The sequence below is a fragment of the Nomascus leucogenys genome, chromosome 13 (assembly GCF_006542625.1).
Source record: "Nomascus leucogenys isolate Asia chromosome 13, Asia_NLE_v1, whole genome shotgun sequence".
Lineage (NCBI taxonomy): Eukaryota > Metazoa > Chordata > Mammalia > Primates > Hylobatidae > Nomascus > Nomascus leucogenys.
This window is the reverse complement of record NC_044393.1, coordinates 70219956-70239191: the sequence shown is the minus strand read 5'-3', so window position 1 is coordinate 70239191 and position 19236 is coordinate 70219956. Positions and strand designations below refer to the sequence as shown.

Here is a 19236-nt window from a genome sequence, read left to right as displayed (position 1 = left end):
AGGAGACTGAGGCAGGAGAATCACGTGAACTCAGGAAGCAGAGATTGCAATGACAGGAGATCGTGCCACTGTACTCCAGCCTGGTGACAGAGTGAGACTCTGTCTCAAAAACAAAAAAAAAAAAAAAAAAAAAAAAACGAAAAATACAAATGATAAAGTAGTATGAAATAAAAAGTAAGAAGCGAAAAACAAATCATAAAGTACTGAACAACAGAGTATAAAAAGAAAAAACTAACTGAGCAAGGTAAATTCTAATTACTTCTGAGGATACTCTAAGCCTGAAAGTGAGGTGTAAAAACCACTTTAAAAATAATAATTTGATTATATAAAAATTTTAAACCTATGCGAGCCTAGAAATACCATAAACAAAGGTAAAAGACAAGCATATATTTACATTTAAAAAAATTAGTATATTTGTAAATATGTAAGTGTATCTATTTTAAAACAAAGCATATTGCTAATATACATTTTAAATACATATTGTATAAATGGAAAAATATATAAAATATATTAATACATCTATATAATGTATACATTATGAGCCTACTTTCCTTTCTATTATTTTTAACTCAACAATATGGTTGGAATATTTTTGTAACATTAAATGTAGATCTCCATTATTTATAATGTCTTCAGTTTCCCACCAATAAATGTGCAATAATTTGTTCACACTTAAATTATGTAGCATTCTAGTATGTAAAAATTGCACGTGAATGGGAAAGGTATGTAATTTCACTAAATTCATTTTTTGCTTTCTTTTTGCTTATCCGTATTTTCTATTCTTTTCATAATGAATGTGTCTTACTGTTCGATAAAGACATAATAAAAGCAAAAGCTAAAAGGAATGAAAAAATGCATGTTCAGTCATTTTTAAAATTTGACTTCCATTTTCATTAACTTCCTTCTCACGGATGGCCAGAAACCTAAAAAGGATACAGGAAGGAAAAAGAAGAACATGTCTACTAAGTTTCATTTTTGATAAATAGAGAGAATCACAAAAAAGTGGGGGTAGAAAATATACCCACCACCACTGATTGCTGTTAATCTATTCTAGAGTTCCTTATCTGGAGTCATTATTTTCACACTGAACTCTCCCAAGTTTCGTGGGGGATGGAGTAGTGTCAAGCAGGAGTCTCCAGGCGCCACCAGGAGGAAGAAAATAAAGGGCAAAGAGGAGGATACAGGGGAGAGGATCCTACCCTTTATCACAGTCATTTTATTTCTTTCTTGGTTATATGGGACTCCTGAGTATTTTTTTTTTAAGTTTAGAGCTTTAAAAAAATCCACCAATATCCACTGCAATCTAGATCAATGTTCTTTCTTTCTGATTTAGGTTTTTCTGGCTATATATCATACACCCTCACTTTCTTCTTTACAAGATCCGTGGAGAAGAAAAGCTAAAGCCTGATAGTCAGCAAGAAATAGCAGATTTATTCCCTTTTCCCTGAATACAGAACCATTAGGATGAAGACACTGCCCAGAGAGCTAATCTATAAGAAGTACCAAAACATTGCTGGATAAGAAGAGAGAGAAAACTCTCACCATTGTCTTCCTATTCCATCCTTTGGCAGTCAGCACTTAGCTTCTCCTCAAATGAAAGGTGAACGAATACTTAAAGATTTGGGTGGAAATGTACAAAACTATGAGTCAGCCTGAAAAAATTACTTGTTCATCTCCAGACCACATGCACAAGGATCAACCAACCATGTAAGAAAGGGTCAAACCTGTCCTTTTAGATAGCAGTAACAGTCCCTCGGCTGCAATGGTAACCACCCAGAAATTGATCCTATATTATGAAATCTGTTGCTATCTTTCTACCTAGTTTATGGACAATATTAAAACTAGTTCTCTAGTTCTTTCACACATGTAGAAAGCTTATTATTTAAAATGGTTAATTATGTCTTGCAGGAGTAGGGAATTATATTTTTGATTTATCCTACCCTTGTTATTTGCCCCATAGCATCAGCTCAATATCAAGCTCATAATGCATACGTAGAGAAATCGGTCCAGGCATTGCCAAAACTCTCTGATAATTGGCAGTGTTCCCCTTCCTTAACTCTGGCCCCCATAGTTAGCATGTTTCATTCAAAATTATTAGAGTGACTATTATATATTAGGGACTATGACCATGTACTGAATTTGAAAAGTGAAAAAATAATGTCCCACCCTCAGGGCGTCTCAGTCCTTGTGGGGAGACAAACACATAGAAATACAGCTGACTCTTGAACAACATGGGTTTGAACTGTATGGGTTCGCTAATATGCAGATTGTTTTTTCAATAAGTATATTGGGAAAAATTTTGGAAATTTGCAACAATTTTTTAAAAAGCTCAAAGTTGAATCACGCAGCCAAGTAATATTTTAAAAATTAAGAAAAAGTGAGATATGCCATGAAAATGTAAAATATATGTAGATTTCAGTCTACTTTATCACTTACTATCATGCAATGTACATAAATCTTATAAAAAATTAAAATTTATTGATGGGTGGATCACTTGAGGTCAGGAGTTCGAGATCAGCCTGACCAATATGGTGAAACCCTGCCTCTATTAAAAATAACAAAAATTAGCCGGGCATGGCAGCACATGCCTGTAATCCCAGCTACTCGGGAGGCTGAGGCAGGAGAACTGCTTGAACCTGGGAGGCGAAAGTTGCAGCAAGATTGCACCACTGCACTCCAGCCTGGGTGACACAACAAGACTCTGTCTCAAAAATAAATAAATAAATAAAAACTTATACACACGAACATATTGAGACCATGCATGGCACTGCAGAGAGAAAGGTAAACAAATGTAAAAATGCAATATTAAATCATAACAGCATAAAATTAACAGTAGTACACACCATACTACTGTAATAATTTTGTAGCCATCTCCTGTTGCTATCGCAGTGAGCACAAGTATTTCCAGTGTTTGCTTAAAATGACTTGTGATGCTAATCATTTTCTCCTAAGCAATTTGTCAGACCAGTAAACTGTGTATTGCAGTAAAAACTAAAAAAAAAAAAACCTCCTGCTGTTATTATTTTTCATCTTGTTTAATGCCATGCTGTAACCTTGAATAAGACTGTAGGACTCATACAAAGTACCTCTAGTAATGCTGAAAATGCTCCCAAGAAGTAGACAAATCCACGACGTTACAGGAAAATGTTGAATTCCTTGATGTGTACCATAGATTGAGGTCTGTAGCTGCAGTTGCCCACCATTTCAAAATAAATGAATCCAGCATATGGACCATGGTAAACAGAAGAAAATAAAATTCATAAAGCCATCACTGCAGCTACACAAGCAGGTGTGAAAACATTGCATTTTTTGTGAAACACCTTTTTATCTTGTATTGAAAATGCAGCTTTTATGTGAGCGGAGGATTGCTAAAAGAAAGGCATGCCTGCAGACTCTAATGTGATTCAAGAGAAAGCGAAGTCATTATATGACAACTTAAAGCAAAAGAAAGGTAAAGGATCTAAAGGTGAGATTTTAATGCTAGCAAAGGATGGCTTAATAATTTCAAAAAGAGGTTTGGCTTAAAAAATGTCAGGGTAACAGGAGAATCATTTTCTGCCAACTAAGAGGCAGCAGACAAGTTCCTAGACACCATTAAGAAAATCATTGAGGAGAAAGGATATATGCCTGAACAGGTTTTTAATGCAGATGAAGTTGCCCTCAAAAAAAAAAAAAAAGCCACAAAGGAAATTAATTAGTAAGGAAGTGAAGTGAGCACTAGGATTTAAGGCAGGGAGGAGTAGGCTAACTCAACTCTTTTGTGAAAGTGCAGTTGGGTTTAGGATCAGGCCTGTCCTTATAAAGCTTCTAACCCCTGAGCCTTGATGGGCAAAGATAAATGCCAGCTGCCAGTCTTTTGGCTATACAACAAGGCCTGGACAAGAACCCCTTTTCTGGATTGGTTCCATCAATGCTTTGTTCCTGAAGTCAGGAAGTACTTTGCCAGCAAGAGACTGCTTTTAAAGTTCTTTTCACATTGGACAAAGACTCTGATCACACAGAACTCCATGAGCTCTACACTTTGAAGGCATCAAAGTGGTCTACTTGCCCTCAAACACAATGTCTCTAATTCAGCCTCCAAATCGTGGGGTCATAGGATCTTTAAGGCTCATTATACACAGTACTGTATGGAAAGGATTGTCAGTGCTATGGAAGAGAGCTCCAACAGAGAGAACATCATGAAAATCTGGAGGGATTACACCATTGAAGATGCCACTGTTGCTATAGAAAAAGCCATGAAAACCATCAGCCCAAAAGAAGAAATTCCTGCTGGAGAAAACTGTGTCCCAATGTTGTGCATGGCTTTACATGATTAATGAGAGGGCCAGTCAAGGAAATTGTGAAATAATTTGTGGATTTGGCAAAAAAAAAAAAAAAAAAATTGCGAAGAGGTGAAGGGTTTCAAGATATGGATCTTGGAGAAATTCAAGAGCAAATAGACACCACACCAGAGGAATTAACAAAAGATAACTTGAAGTATTCATGATTTCATGGAGATGAGTCCTTCCAAACAAGTACCAGATCATGAAGAAGAAGATGTAGAAGAAGCAGTGCCAGAAAACAAGTTGACATTAGACAACCTGGAAGAAGGGTTCGCATTACACAAGACGGCTTTTGACTTCTTTTACAACATGAACCCTTCTATGACATGGGCACTGAAGCTAAAGTAAACTGTAGAAGAAGGACTGGTGTTATGTAGAAATATTTTTAGAGAAATGAAAAAGCAGAAAAGTCAGACAGAAATTATGATATATTTTGTAAAGTTTCACTGAGTGTGCCTGCCTCTGCCTCCTCTTCCACCTCCTCCACCACCTCTGCCTATGCCTCCCTGAGGCAGCAGAACCAAACCCTCCTCTTTTTCCACCTCTTCAATCTACTCAGCATGAAGATGATGAGGATGAAGGCCTTCATGATGATCCACTTCCATTTAATAAACAGTGAACGTATTTTCTCTGCCTTATGGTTTTCTTAATAACATATTGTTTTTTCTAGCTTATTTTATTATAAAAATACAGTATATAATACATATAGCATACAAAGTATGTGTTAGTTGACTGTTTTATCAGTATGGCTTCAGTCATCAGTAGGCCATTAGTAGTTAAGTTTTGGGGGAGTCAAAAGTTATGGGAAAGTCTTCAAGTGCACGAGGTGTCAGTGCTTCTAACACTTGCACTGTTCAAGGGTCAACTATGCAACAAAGCCACATTGTGACACTGCTACAATGGAGGCCTTTCAAGGTATAATAAGAACACAGAGGAAACATAGTGTAAATCTATCTTAGCAAATTAGGTAGACTTCACTCTGAACATACTGTTGAGTCAATGTCTAAAAAAACAAGTTTAAATTTTTCGTATGAAATGTATACATAAAAACTTTTCTAGTAATTATCTTTGGTTGGGATACTCATTTTCATATATAAATTTCATTTTAAAACCAATATGCTCAAATCAGAAGAAATGTGTCTGTGATCTGCCATGTGTCTTCTCTTAAGCCTATGGTTGACTGACAAATTAAAGCTCTATTTCCCACTGTCTAATTTGTCTATCTCAACTAATGACTGGAAAAAAACTCTAGGGATACCTACTTTTATAAACCACATCTCAACCATCAGCACATTCTGCTGGCTTTTCTTTTAAAATACATCCTGATCATGGAGGTACAGGGTTCCTCTACCCATACTGAATTGAACAAAGCATTAGGAACTAAAATTTAGTTCCATCAGCCTTGGAATGCATGGAAATTTATCCTAGATTCTTCTATACTATGAATGCTGAGAGCAGTTCTTAAAATTTTTTGGTATGAATTTTCCTAAGTATTTTAGAGGGTAATTGAGTGAGGCTAATTCCATGGCCACTAGCCAGTTTTCTTGGTGGTGGTGGTGGTTGAGCTGACAATTGCAGAATTAGTGTGATTTTATTTTTTTCTATTTTAGTAAGTGAGGAAGGCATCCTAGGGGGGAGAACAGCACACTGTGCAATTTACTCCCATGTTTTTTTGTATAGGAAAAGAGAAATCAGAATGTAGAATTGGTTGGTGGCTTAAGCGCTAGTGTGAAAGAATGTTCCAGGTGTTTCTACCTCACCTGACAGATTAAATGGTCCAGGCTTGGTAGCAAAGAAATTATGATTTAAAAAATGACTGTTGGACTTGGGGAAAGTGACAGAAGAAGATTACCAAAAATGTCATCTGAGTTTCCAAGATTGGTGGTGTTGAAGGAATGAGGAAGGCCAAAAGAGTGTGATTATAAAGTGGTAAGTAAGCTTGAGCTTCCAGAGACAGTTGTGGGTGACAAAAGTTACTGAGCAGGGCTACAGAGGTGGGAGGCTGAAGCTGAAGAGAAATGAGAACATGGATAAACTCAAAGAGCTATGAGATTAGACTGATGAAATTAAAGGCCCATCTTTACAGATGTTGAAACTGACAAGAATGATTGCAGATTTGAAGTGGAGAGGAAGAAATTAACCCAAGTGATAAGTTTCTTATCAAATATGTTGGATGAGCCAGGCATGGTGACCCGCGCCTATAGTCTCAGCCACTTGGGAGGTGGAGGCAGAAGGATCATTTGAACCCAGGAATTTAAGGCCAGCCTAGGCAATATGGTGAGACCTCGTCTCAAAAGAAATAATAAAAAAAAAAGGGTTGAATGGTTTAAAAGTTGGTAGATGATAGTAAGAAAAAGTAGCAAAGATATGTTGAAAAATCCCTGCTAATACCAGAGAGTAAAGTTTTAATTAAAAAACCCTGCTTCATTGTCATCCTTGGCTAGCAAAATTTGTTTTGTGAGGAAAAATGGCAGCTAAAGTTACCAAGGGCTAAGGGAATGTGCTGAGGGAAAGTATAGGAAAGCATGTGACTGAGGAAGTGGGAGAAGAAGGACTAGACCATTGGATGGGATCTGAATCCTAATGGTTACTGAATTTTACAGGGATAAGAAACATGGGCTGGGCGCGGTGGCTCATGCTTGTAATCCCAGCACTTTGGGAGGCCGAGGCAGGCGGATCACGAGGTCAGGAGATCGAGACCACGGTGAAACCCCGTCTCTACCAAAAATACAAAAAGTTAGCCGGGCGTGGTGGTGGGCGCCTGTAGTCCCAGCTACTCGGAGAGGCTGAGGCAGGAGAATGGCATGAACCCGGGAGGCAGAGCTTGCAGTGAGCCAAGATCGCGCCACTGCACTCCAGCCTGGGCGAGAGAACAAGACTCCATCTCAAAAAAAAAAAAAAAAAAAAAAAAGAAACATGAGGAAATTTATCCAGAGGTTTCCAACCTTGCCGAGAGAGATGTCTCAGTGAGGCCACTTCCTCCTGTCTTGTACTTTCCTGTATCTTCAACTCTTCTCTTCTTGGAGACCAAATGGCTTTTATTAAAGTCTCTACATTTGATGGCAGGCCAAATACTGAAAAGGTGCAAGTTATCTGGCCTCTAAACCTTCTGAATTTATTAGGAAATTTGTTATGTCACATGCCAAGGCCCTGTGAGCATTTGGGCTTATGGTTCCTATTCTAGATAAAATCTGTCCCTGGATCATGTCAGAACATCAAAGAGTTGGTGACCTAGGCTATACTGTTTCAGTCCCTAAACAGACTTATGTGAGCAGACCTAATAAACTTGCTTCAGTTATTTACGAAATGGTGGGAGGAAGATCAATCTGGCTACAGTCTGGATAACGGAATGGACCGTATTATTTAGGAGCAAGAAAGGAAGTGAGAAGAATATGAGAGACTGCTGATTTGGACTAGGCTGATCATGGCAGAGATGGAGAAAAGTGGATGAATTCGGTAAGCTTTGGGGATGGATGGCTTACTGATGAATTAAATGGGAATTTGAATAGACTTCCAGAAATTATACCAATTAGAAATTCGTTGGGTTTGCAAGATTCTTTTATAAAAATGCAAATACATCTAAGAGGCTTATAACTGGGGTGAGGGTATAATTTAGTCTGAATTAGTTCCATCAGCTTACTTTCTGCTATTACCTAGCTGAAGTAAGTCATACTAAAGAGATGAGAATTTTACTTGGGAGTGGAATGTTTTGCATAAGGAATACAATCATGTTTGGGACAGAGGTGAGATTCTTTGGAATGACAGAAGCATCAAGGAGCCCACAGAATCCACAGAGAGGGGGTATCAGGATTTGAGAACACAGAGAACAAGCAAACTTTAACCGTCTCTGAAAGTTTGCTTAGAATATTAGACCTGGGATATTAACAGCAATCATCAGTGCCACCTAAAATAAATAACTATTATTGGTCAATGTTTAAAAATTATTTTAATTATATTAAATATAAATTATATATTAATTATATTATTTTGAAGATATATTTTATATTTGGTAGTAAATACTATCTATAATTTTTAAAGTTCCGTCTTGTTTTTGATACAACAAAAGGTGTTATCTTTTACCTATTATTTTCATTTTTCTTTATATACTCACATGTTACTTTTAAAATGAGGACACAAATCCTAAAATGTTCAAAATGCTATCTTTGAATACAAGTCCTGGTATATTTCAAGTTTCACATGAAGGTCAGTGCTCAGAGCTAAGATAAAACTACTGGAAAGAATGAGTTATGGCCAAAAATTGGGCAAACTTTTAACCAGGATTTTTTAGATGGCGATGCTGTACTAAAAAGAACAAAAACAACAACTCACAGCCCAAGCAAAACAGTTCTCTTATGTTTTGTTTTATACTTACTTGTCTTTCAAATATGGTGAAAAATTCCCTTTTATCAAAATGAGCAAACTTAATAAAAAGCAACAAAAAACATTAGCAACAAATTTGGGCCGACTAAAAACTATGACACTTTTTTTTTTTCAAAAGGCAAAGCATTAAATGGCAAGAAAAAAATAAATCTTTGTGCTAGCCAGTAAAAATTCCGTGGATGTGTGCCCTTCAATGTGAGTCACAAGTCTAATGTCAGGTACACTCTCTCTATGGAATGGAACAGACTGTGTTAGCCTTACATGCTATCTCCAATCACTCCTCTGCATCTAGACAACACTCTGTCCTGCCTCACTTGCATGGGTTCCAGCCACATTTACCAGCATGGTCATCTCTCCTTTCTTAGCATTCCTGTCTCTACTACTGAATATAAAGTCTGTGACAAGTCTATATGGGGAAAAGTCACAGCAGAATTATGGGATTTCAGCATTATTGATCATTGCCAAACTTTGTATTTTTAGAGATAAGAAAACTGAAGTACAAGTAAGTTTTAAGTCTTCCTCAGAATTATACAATGACTAAGCCTCAGAGCTAGGACTTGTTAGGTATTCCTCTCTGAAATTGTTGGAGACACTGCTCTATCTTTCATATTTCTGCACATTTTGCAAACAGAGGCACTGACCACATTTGTTCTGAACTAGCTTTTCAAAGATATTTATATAGTGGAAAGCCTTGAAAAATAGAGATGGTGCCTTACTCCAGAGCAAAGAAACGTTTATTTTTTTGTCCACTATAACAAATTTAATGTCTCTCTCTGGGGCAAAGGGTAGGCATACTCACTGCACATTATTAAAGATTCAAACTTCCTAAGCTCTGGGTTGCTCTCTTGAAATGCAAACTACTAATAACAGACAAACAGCCAAATCATGAGTGAACTCCGATTCACAATTGCTTCAAATAGAATAAAATATCTAGGAATCCAACTTACAAGGGATGTGAAGGACCTCTTCAAGGAGAACTACAAACCACTGCTCAATGAAATAAAAGAGGATACAAACAGATGGAAGAACATTTCATGCTCATGGGTAGGAAGAATCAACATCGTGAAAATGGCCATACTGCCCAAGGTAATTTATAGATTCAATGCCATCCCCATCAAGCTACCAATGACTTTCTTCACAGAATTGGAAAAAACTACTTTAAAGTTCATATGGAACCAAAAAAGAGCCTGCATTGCCAAGTCAATCCTAAGCCAAAAGAATAAAGCTGGAGGCATCACACTACTTGACTTCAAACTATACTACAAGGCTACAGTAACCAAAACAGCATGGTACTGGTACCAAAACAGAGATATAGACCAATGGAACAGAACAGAGCCCTCAGAAATAATGCCGCATATCTACAACTATCTGATCTTTGACAATCCCGACAAAAACAAGAAATGGGGAAAGGATTCCCTATTTAATAAATGCTGCTGGGAAAACTGGCTAGCCATATGTAGAAAGCTGAAACTAGATCCCTTCCTTACACCTTATACAGAAATTAATTCAAGATGGATTAAAGACTTACATGTTAGACCTAAAACCATAAAAACCCTAGAAGAAAACCTAGGCAATACCATTCAGGACATAGGCATGGGCAAGGACTTCATGTCTAAAACACCAAAAGCAATAGCAACAAAAGCCAAAATTGACAAATGGGATCTAATTAAACTAAAGAGCTTCTGCACAGCAAAAGAAACTACCATCAGAGTGAACAGGCAACCTACAGAATGGGAGAAAATTTTTGCAACCTACTCATCTGACAAAGGGCTAATATCCAGAATCTACAATGAACTCCAACAAATTTACAAGAAAAAAACAAACAACCCCATCAAAAAGTGGGCGAAGGATATGAACAGACACTTCTCAAAAGAAGACATTCATGCAGCCAAAAGACACATGAAAAAATGCTCATCATCACTGGCCATCAGAGAAATGCAAATCAAAACCACAATGAGATACCATCTCACACCAGTTAGAATGGCCATCATTAAAAAGTCAGGAAACAACAGGTGCTGGAGAGGATGTGGAGAAATAGGAACACTTTTACACTGTTGGTGGGACTGTAAACTAGTTCAACCATTGTGGAAGTCAGTGTGGCGATTCCTCAGGGATCTAGAACTAGAAATACCATTTGACCCAGACATCCCATTACTGGGTATATACCCAAAGGATTATAAATCATGCTGCTATAAAGACACATGCACACGTATGTTTATTGCAGCACTATTCACAAAAGCAAAGACTTGGAACCAAGCCAAATGTCCAACAACGATAGACTGGATTAAGAAAATGTGACACATATACACCATGGAATACTATGCAGCCATAAAAAATGATGAGTTCATGTCCTTTGTAGGGACATGGATGAAGCTGGAAACCATCATTCTCAGCAAACTATCGCAAGGACAAAAAACCAAACACCGCATGTTCTCACTCATAGGTAGGAATTGAACAATGAGAACACATGGACACAGGAAGGGGAACATCACACACCAGGGCCTGTTGTGGGGTGCGGGGAAGGGTGAGGGATAGCATTAGGAGATATACCTAATGTTAAACGACGACTTAATGGGTATAGCACACCAACATGTCACATGTATACATATGTAACAAACCTGCAAGTTGTGCACATGTACCCTAAAACTTAAAGTATAAAAAAAAAATGCAAACCACTAAGTATAGTTGATTGGTTCTAGGACTACACCCCATCCCCTGCCGCCCCCCAGCCATGGATACTAAAATCCATGGGTGCTCAAGTTCCTGACATAAAATGATGTCGTATTTGCATACAATCTATGCAATCCTCCTGTATATTTTAAGTCATCTTTTGATTACTTATAATACCTAACACAATGCCTGCATATCACTTCATTCCTATGGATTCAATGTAATACTCAACATGCAGCAAATTCAAGTTTTGCTTTTGGGAACTTTGTGAGATTATTTTTCCTAATACTTCTATCCATGGTTGGTTGAATCCAGAGATGTGGAACCTACAGATACAGAGAGCCAACAGGCTTCAGTGAACTGGTACATGTGCTGATAGTTGGCTTACCATTATTGCTATAAATAAAAAAGTCACTGGTCTCTGACCTAGGCATCTCATGTCTTCTACCAATAACCATGAAACTGAGACAGGTTGACCTGTAAGCTTGCGACAGGGGGTAAGATCTCAAACCCTTCACAGTTTTTGACCCAAAGATAAAATCTTAGTGATAATTTATCACATAAAGGGAGAAAATATTAAGTATTCTGAGGCCTTTTGCCTCTAGATTTTTGCCTGCTTGATTTTTCAAATCCAGGGTAATCCAGTTACCATTATTTGGACATTATGTGTTAGGAATAATGTATAATATGTTTTATTCTTCAAATTAATTTATATATACACACATATACAATCTGCCTGACTTTTAAAATTAAACCTATGAAATGGGTGTTCTTAACCCCACTTTGTGGATTAAAAAAACAAAAAACAGGCCGGGCGCGGTGGCTCACACCTGTAATTCCAGCACTTTGGGAGGCCGAGGCAGGCGGATCACGAGGTCAGGAGATCAAGACCATCCTGGCTAACACAGTGAAACCCCGTCTCTACTGAAAATACAAAAAATTAGCCGGGCATGGTGGCGGGCACCTGTAGTCCCAGCTACTCAGGAGGCTGAGGCAGGAGAATGGCGTGAACCTGGGAGGCGGAGCTTGTAGTGAGCCGAGATCGCGTCACTGCACTCCAGCCTGGGCAACAGAGCAAGACTCCGTCTCAAAAAAAAAAAAAAAAAAAAAAAAAAACAAAAACCCCTGAAGTCACACAGAGAATAGGTGGCAGAGCTAAAATCTCTGGTTTCAAAATTTGTGTTTTGTCAATCTCCAAATGAAACACAGCTTAAAATTACACAGGACGTTTTGGCTTTTGATATAATGTCTGGATTATATAGTATTATGTTTAGTTTTACTATTATACCTTTATAATCATACTCTATATTTAGGTACTGACATGTCACTACCTAATCTGTATTCAATATTAAATATTCAGTATTCATAACAAATAAAATTTTAATTTTGTGAATATTGAATTTATTATACATGATATATTTATACCAACAGTCTACAACGAAAGCTACTATTTATAAAACTTAGGTCAGAAAATAATGCTGCAGACATTTCTTTAAAGCTACACGTGTAAGAAAATTATTTTCATCTAGAGAAAGATAACATGATGGTAGAAATAATTCCATTTAAAAAGCTGTGCATTCTGTGAAACTATCTTGTTAGTCACAGAGATAAATACAAAATTAACGCACTAGACAGAGTGTAGAAAGAACTACAGATGCCTAGAACTTAGATGTTCTCAAGAATAAAAAAATGTTTGAAGCAAAAGAAGATAGAAAATACTTCTTAGTTTTACAGAAGCAAATGTAAAATATAAACTTATATAAGAATTGCTTGGGGAACTTTTTAAAAAACTGGTAATCTATTTCTGACCATAAACAACCTTTCATTTCTATTTTATTCTGTTAAGTACAAAGCTAAAGAAACAATGTTCTGAATCAACCATTCTGAAATGTAAATAGCAACAAAGAAAAACACACCTTAAAATCTGTAGGTTCTGGTCAAAAGTAAAAATAATTTCTTCAGATTGCCTTTTCTAAAGAATTTCTGGATATTTTAATATTGTATTAATGAAAATAATTATTTTATTTGCTTCTCCTCAAAACATTACTTTTTTCATATACTGAAAAACTCTCCAGCTAGAGTTTACAAAAACAAAAAAACACTCAGCTTATGTAGTCAGTTATAATTGTCATATAAAACAATAACTACAGAACCAAATTTACATAGCTATTTAGATATGTATCTTAAATTGAAAGTTGAATTGAGATTTATTATTTTATTTTAATTCTCAGTAAATATCAGTCGATCACTGTAGTCTTTACAGTGGAACATGCCAGTGTGGTTTATGTTTGGAGTGGGAGCAGAAACCCCAATGGGAGAGCTGATGGATTAAGATAGATTATTTCTTTCCTGATTCAACTAGGAGACAAATCAACACAAAACAAAATTAAAGCTATGTAGATCTAAGTTTTAATTATGCAGTAAAGAATTTTCTGGGGACATAAACTATTAAACATTAAATGTGTTTTAAACAAGAAATTTGAGGAACCCTTTCACTGATGGCTTTTAAAGTAGGCTATCATTTTTTCTATAAGGGCTTATTTCATCTCTGAGGGCTCATATACCTTCTGATGCTTTTTCTACTCTGGGAACCTATGAGGAAACTGAAGATGGTAATTTTTGTCCCAAATTCCTAACATAGTTAAAACGCAGAATTTATTCATTCAGTGTCCTGTATTTAACACACAGACAAATTGAGAGGATTCCAGAAAGGAGAAACAATGTTTTTAGGATCAGAATAATATAAAGAAATATATACTTTGATAAAAACCCCCAAGTGTTACATAACTAAGAACTACTGTAATGGTTACTGTAAAAATAAAGCAGCAATTATTTTAAAAACAAACAGAAAGGAGAATAAGAAATATATTCATCTGGCAAATCAGAAGGCAAAACTAAAAGAACACAAGTGTTACGGTTGTTATTCCTCACTTTAAGTCTTTTCATTGGCAAAGCGTTGTGAACTGTGGAGGATTTGTGATTGTAGAACTGATAGACAAAGGAGCAACAGATGCTGACCTGAGACCATGTTAGCTGCTGTCTGCTAAGGAAGCCTGCATAGCTCACATGTTTAAGCCTAAGGAAGCAAACGAAAGATTACCTGGGAATCTTCTAACTATTTGACATAATCCTTCCTTTCTGCAAAGTGGTTGCTGTATTGCTGGTAATATATTTGCCTAAAAGGAATGAAAAAGATTCTAGTGAGTGAGGCATTCATCAATGCTAAAGCAAAACCAAGCAAACACAAAAAATCCAGAGAGTATAGATGGGATGCATTGTCTAAACCACCCACACCCCACCTTCAAATCTCTGCAAGTCAACATGCAAATCCAGAATACTGAAGTAGCTTATTTGATAAAACTAAAACTTGCCCCTGGGAAGCTTTGAAAGTGGTCCTTGGGACCACTTTTTGAAAAACTCTTTCATAGGCCAGGCGCGGTGGCTCACGCTTGTAATCCCAGCACTTTGGGAGGCCGAGGTGGGTGGATCACGAGGTCAGGAGATCGAGACCACGATGAAACCCCGTCTCTACTAAAAATACAAAAAAATTAGCAGGGCGTAGCGGCGGGCGCCTGTACTCCCAGCTACTCGGAGAGGCTGAGGCAGGAGAATGGCGTGAACCCGGGAGGCGGAGCTTGCAGCGAGCGGAGATCGCGCCACTGCACTCCAGCCTGGGTGAGACAGCAAGACTCCGTCTCAAAAAAAAAAAAAAAAAAGAAAAACCCTTTCATATTTTGAAGCCATGATATTTGCTAAATATAAAATAAAATACTTGAGACAAATATAGTAACATAAATAACTTGATTTTTAGTGACAATTCAGTGTTAAACCTGTTCCAAAATTTCATAAACATTCTTCACTTCATACTGAAGGGCATCATCATTTCTAAATATAAAACCCAGTCACCCACGAAACTTCAACCAAAACCTGTTTTTAGACAGCTTTGTAAATATTATCATAAATTCAAATTATGGAATTTGAAGAGTATAAAAGATACAGACAACTTTAACTCTTCCCTTCTCTTGTGAATTTACAAATTGATTAACTAACATCATCCACTTAATCCTCAAACTAATACCCAATATGAAAAAACCTTGTTAAAACCAACAAAGATCAGTATAAATTAGCTTGAAAATCAGATTCATTTTTGAGACATTATTGATTACTTCCAAATTAACACACTCTAACCTAATAAAGTATTGCAGTTTCTCCACTATGTCCTACTGGCATGACTTGATAGAAATAACCCAGCTGCAGTTGGAGAAGACAGGCAACTGGAAACAGGGGTGGTAGCTTGCTTCGGGCACTTAAGAGAATCATCATTTGCTTTTTTTTTTTTTTTTTTCAGTTTCTTCATTTGCAAAATAAAGCATTTAGAGCTTTTAGTCTCTAAGTTCCACTTCTGCTCTAAGATTTTTACCAAATCATTAAGATACAGTTCTAAAAACTGATTCATTTAAAGTGCTTGGGAACCGTGCATCGATGAAATCTTCCCCAATCCTTGCTACTTTATTAACCCTGTTCATGTGTTCAGCAAACTTTCTTTTCCCCAATAATAGCTGTAAGAAAGACAAACTTCAGCCCAGATCCTGTATGAATGAAGCCAAGCTTCAGCAGAACCTATTGTTGTGATTCTGCACCAGTGGCATTCCTAAACACTACATTGTAAATGTCCACAAGGACACCAAAGTGTGTATCAGTCCTTTTTCATGCTGCTGCTGAAGACATATCCGAGACTGGGTAATTCATAAAGAATAAGAGGTTTAATGGACTCACAGTTCCACGTGGCTGGGGAGGCCTCATAATTATGGCAGAAAGTGAAAAGCATACCTCGCACAGCGGCAGGCGAGAGAGAATGAAGGCCAGGTGAAAGGGAAAATCCCTTATAAAACCATCAGATCTCGTGAGACTTATTCACTACCACGAGAATAGGATGAGGGAAACCGCGCCCATGATTCAATTATCTCCCACTGTGTTCCTCCCACAACGCGTGCGAATTATGGGAGCTGTAATTCCAGATGAGATTGGGGTGGGGACACAGCCAAAACATATCAAAGTGGACGTCATTTAATTCATTTGCACTAAGAATTGAGAAAAGGCTGTAAGTGCAGTACACTTTCGATCTTAAGGTTGTCTCGATTTCTCAAATCCAAAAGTAAGAAATCTCAGGAACTAAATGTAGAAAAAGAAGGGCTTTCATAAACCCTGAATTCTTCAATTCAGAATTTAACAAGGGCTGGAGGGAACAAACAGCACTGCAAAAGTATAGATAACCCATAATAGACTAATAAAAAGGACTAATACACACTTTGGTGTCCGTATGGAATTTTACAATGTAGTGTTATAATAGAAATGTTTTTTGTTTTTTAAGTTCACAAAGTATCTTTCTAAATTAGTCTGTGAAAAGCTTCAACAATCAATGAAATTGAGCCATTTTCCCTTAATAGGGCAAAATCATTCCGTTGCTGGTGAATTAATAGAATCCTTAACAATATGATTCAGAAAGAGAATCAGCATTGGGTAAGTAGCATTAAAGGTTATGGACTGACTCAGATCCATTGCTAACCTTCTCTTAACCAAAAAAGTACTTCAAAATAATAGAGCCAAGCCAAGGGAAACAATTGTTCTATCCTTCTGCCTTCTATTTTCCTGTCCCCCAAACAATGACTTCTCCCTGTGTTCCTCCAAAGTGCATCTTTAGAATTAACAGTGCGACTGATGACATGACCATAGTGACATGTGACACCAGAAACATCACCTCTATTCTAATCTGGAACTGAGCACCAAACTAAGCAGTTAAACTGAGTAAAATAACAGCACAAAGAAGTAAAAACATTCAAGGGTCATGTGTCATACAGCTGTAGTAACTCAACTATATTACACAGATTATAACTTTCTAATTGTTAAACCTAGTAATACTCTTCTATATCCTACTGTTTTGTATTTTTACTTTTACATGTATCATACAATATATAAGATTTGCATCATTATTAAGTGGAACATCGTCAAAGGAGTTTTAATTTGGATTAACTGACTTTTATATGATGAGCTTCTCCAGCTTAACATTGCAATTATTATTTCTTAATGGACTTTATTTCTTACATCTGTTTTGGGTTCACAGCAAAATTAAGCAGAAGACACAGAGATTTCTCATATACTCCCTGCCCCGACACACACACAGCCTCCTCCATTATTAATATCCCCCACCAGAGTGGGCCATGTGTTACACTTGATGAACCTACACATCATTATCATCCAAATTATCATTTTTTATGGTTTTTAATACATACAGATTTTGTGTTAGGTTTGAATGCCTTATATACAATATGCATCTATGTGTATGAGTGTATATTTATACACAGACTTATTTTTCTTTAGCACAAATCCTTTCATATCTTTAAAAGAATTATAATGCACCGATAAAATGATAATAATACTTAAACCCTAGGATATTTCTATGAGATCAAGTTTTGAAAAAGGGAATATGCATTAGAAAAGATTTCTATCCCAATATACCTTTCAGAATCCTAATCTGTGATAATATGCATCTAAATTGTTTCTATTACATATTGTCAGAAGCAAAAGTAAAATATTCTTTTGAGACAGTCTATTAATAAGAGCAAAAATATAATATTAATTATAACCATTTATGGAGTGCTTATAAATAAAAAACTAAAACTACAATAATATTATTAATTTATTAGGGAGAGTGGACACCTGAATTTGAACTAGTTATAAAATGTAAGAAAACACTGGAGGGGGAAGGAATTGATTTTTTTTATTGTTCCTAAACATTAAGAGTGACACACACATCATGTTGCATTTTAGAGAAATGCTCTTTTTCCTCATATCTGTAGAAATGTTCATGCTTTTACTTGAACAAAATTAGAACTTCTCCCAAAGCTGTTCGTTATCATCCACAATGAAAAGAATTAATGACAAGGAATTAGAAGAACCAGCTAATCAAAAGAAAAATGTGTTTTCTCCCCATGTCTCAAGTGCAATTATCATTCCATCAAATTCACCTGAAAATTCCCTGGGATGCTTTAAAATAAGAGCCATTTGGTAGTTCTCAGTACTCCTATGTACTAAGAACAGCATCCTAGCTTTAGGGACTGCTAATCCTACAACAATTTAGAGCTAGAAATCAATCTCTCTGCTTTTGAAACACTAGCACCTGTCTACTTGCGGTGAGATACAGCCCCAATTACTAAACTTAGTGTTACCACAAATAATGGACCTCACTTCACTTTTATCATCACACAGACTGATAGTTTTAAATTCATATTACTATTCTGCTGACTGGGGAGACTCCTGGCAGTTTATTTTCAATAACAGATATTATGACCATTTTCATTAAGCTCTAAAAATCACAAAGCTCTAATGTGATTAGTAATCTTAATTTGAGCCAGTGTCCTCTCTTTGTTCATTATAAGGTTATTGACAATCCTACAACATCTCCAACAAATTTGAACCAACTTCTGTTTTGAATATCTACGTTGTTTACATAATAAAGTCACGGTTCGTAAAGCTTCAAATTATTCCTGTTATAGAGTGACAGTTATCTACATGTATCATTTAGAATCTGTGTTTCCTTAAGAATACTCATTAGGTTAGGCTGTAAGTGCTTTGCCTAAATGTTTACATCAAAAGGTGCTATTATATGATTAAGAAAACATAAAATTGAAATGAGACTGCCTGAGTTTGCATCTTGGTCGTTTTATTAGCTAGGAGGTCTTAGACAAGTTTTATAACCTCTCTGTGCCTCAGTCTCCTCATCTGTAAAGAATGGACATAAATAAACATGTAAGCACTTGGGATGGTGCCTGACAAGCAGTAAGGAGATGTAAGTGTGAGCTATTAT

General features: G+C 36.5%; 1 protein-coding gene across 2 annotated transcripts in view; it reads right to left on the bottom strand.

The window, feature by feature from the left end:
• The window catches only part of CPED1 (cadherin like and PC-esterase domain containing 1), a 315288-nt gene that overhangs the window by 223921 nt on the left and 72131 nt on the right, over positions 1-19236 (bottom strand). For both annotated transcript variants that reach the window (XM_003261250.4, XM_012512038.2), the window contains one exon: positions 14473-14548. In XM_003261250.4, the coding sequence (XP_003261298.2) occupies positions 14473-14548 (76 nt within the window). The remainder of the gene's footprint in view (positions 1-14472; positions 14549-19236) is intronic.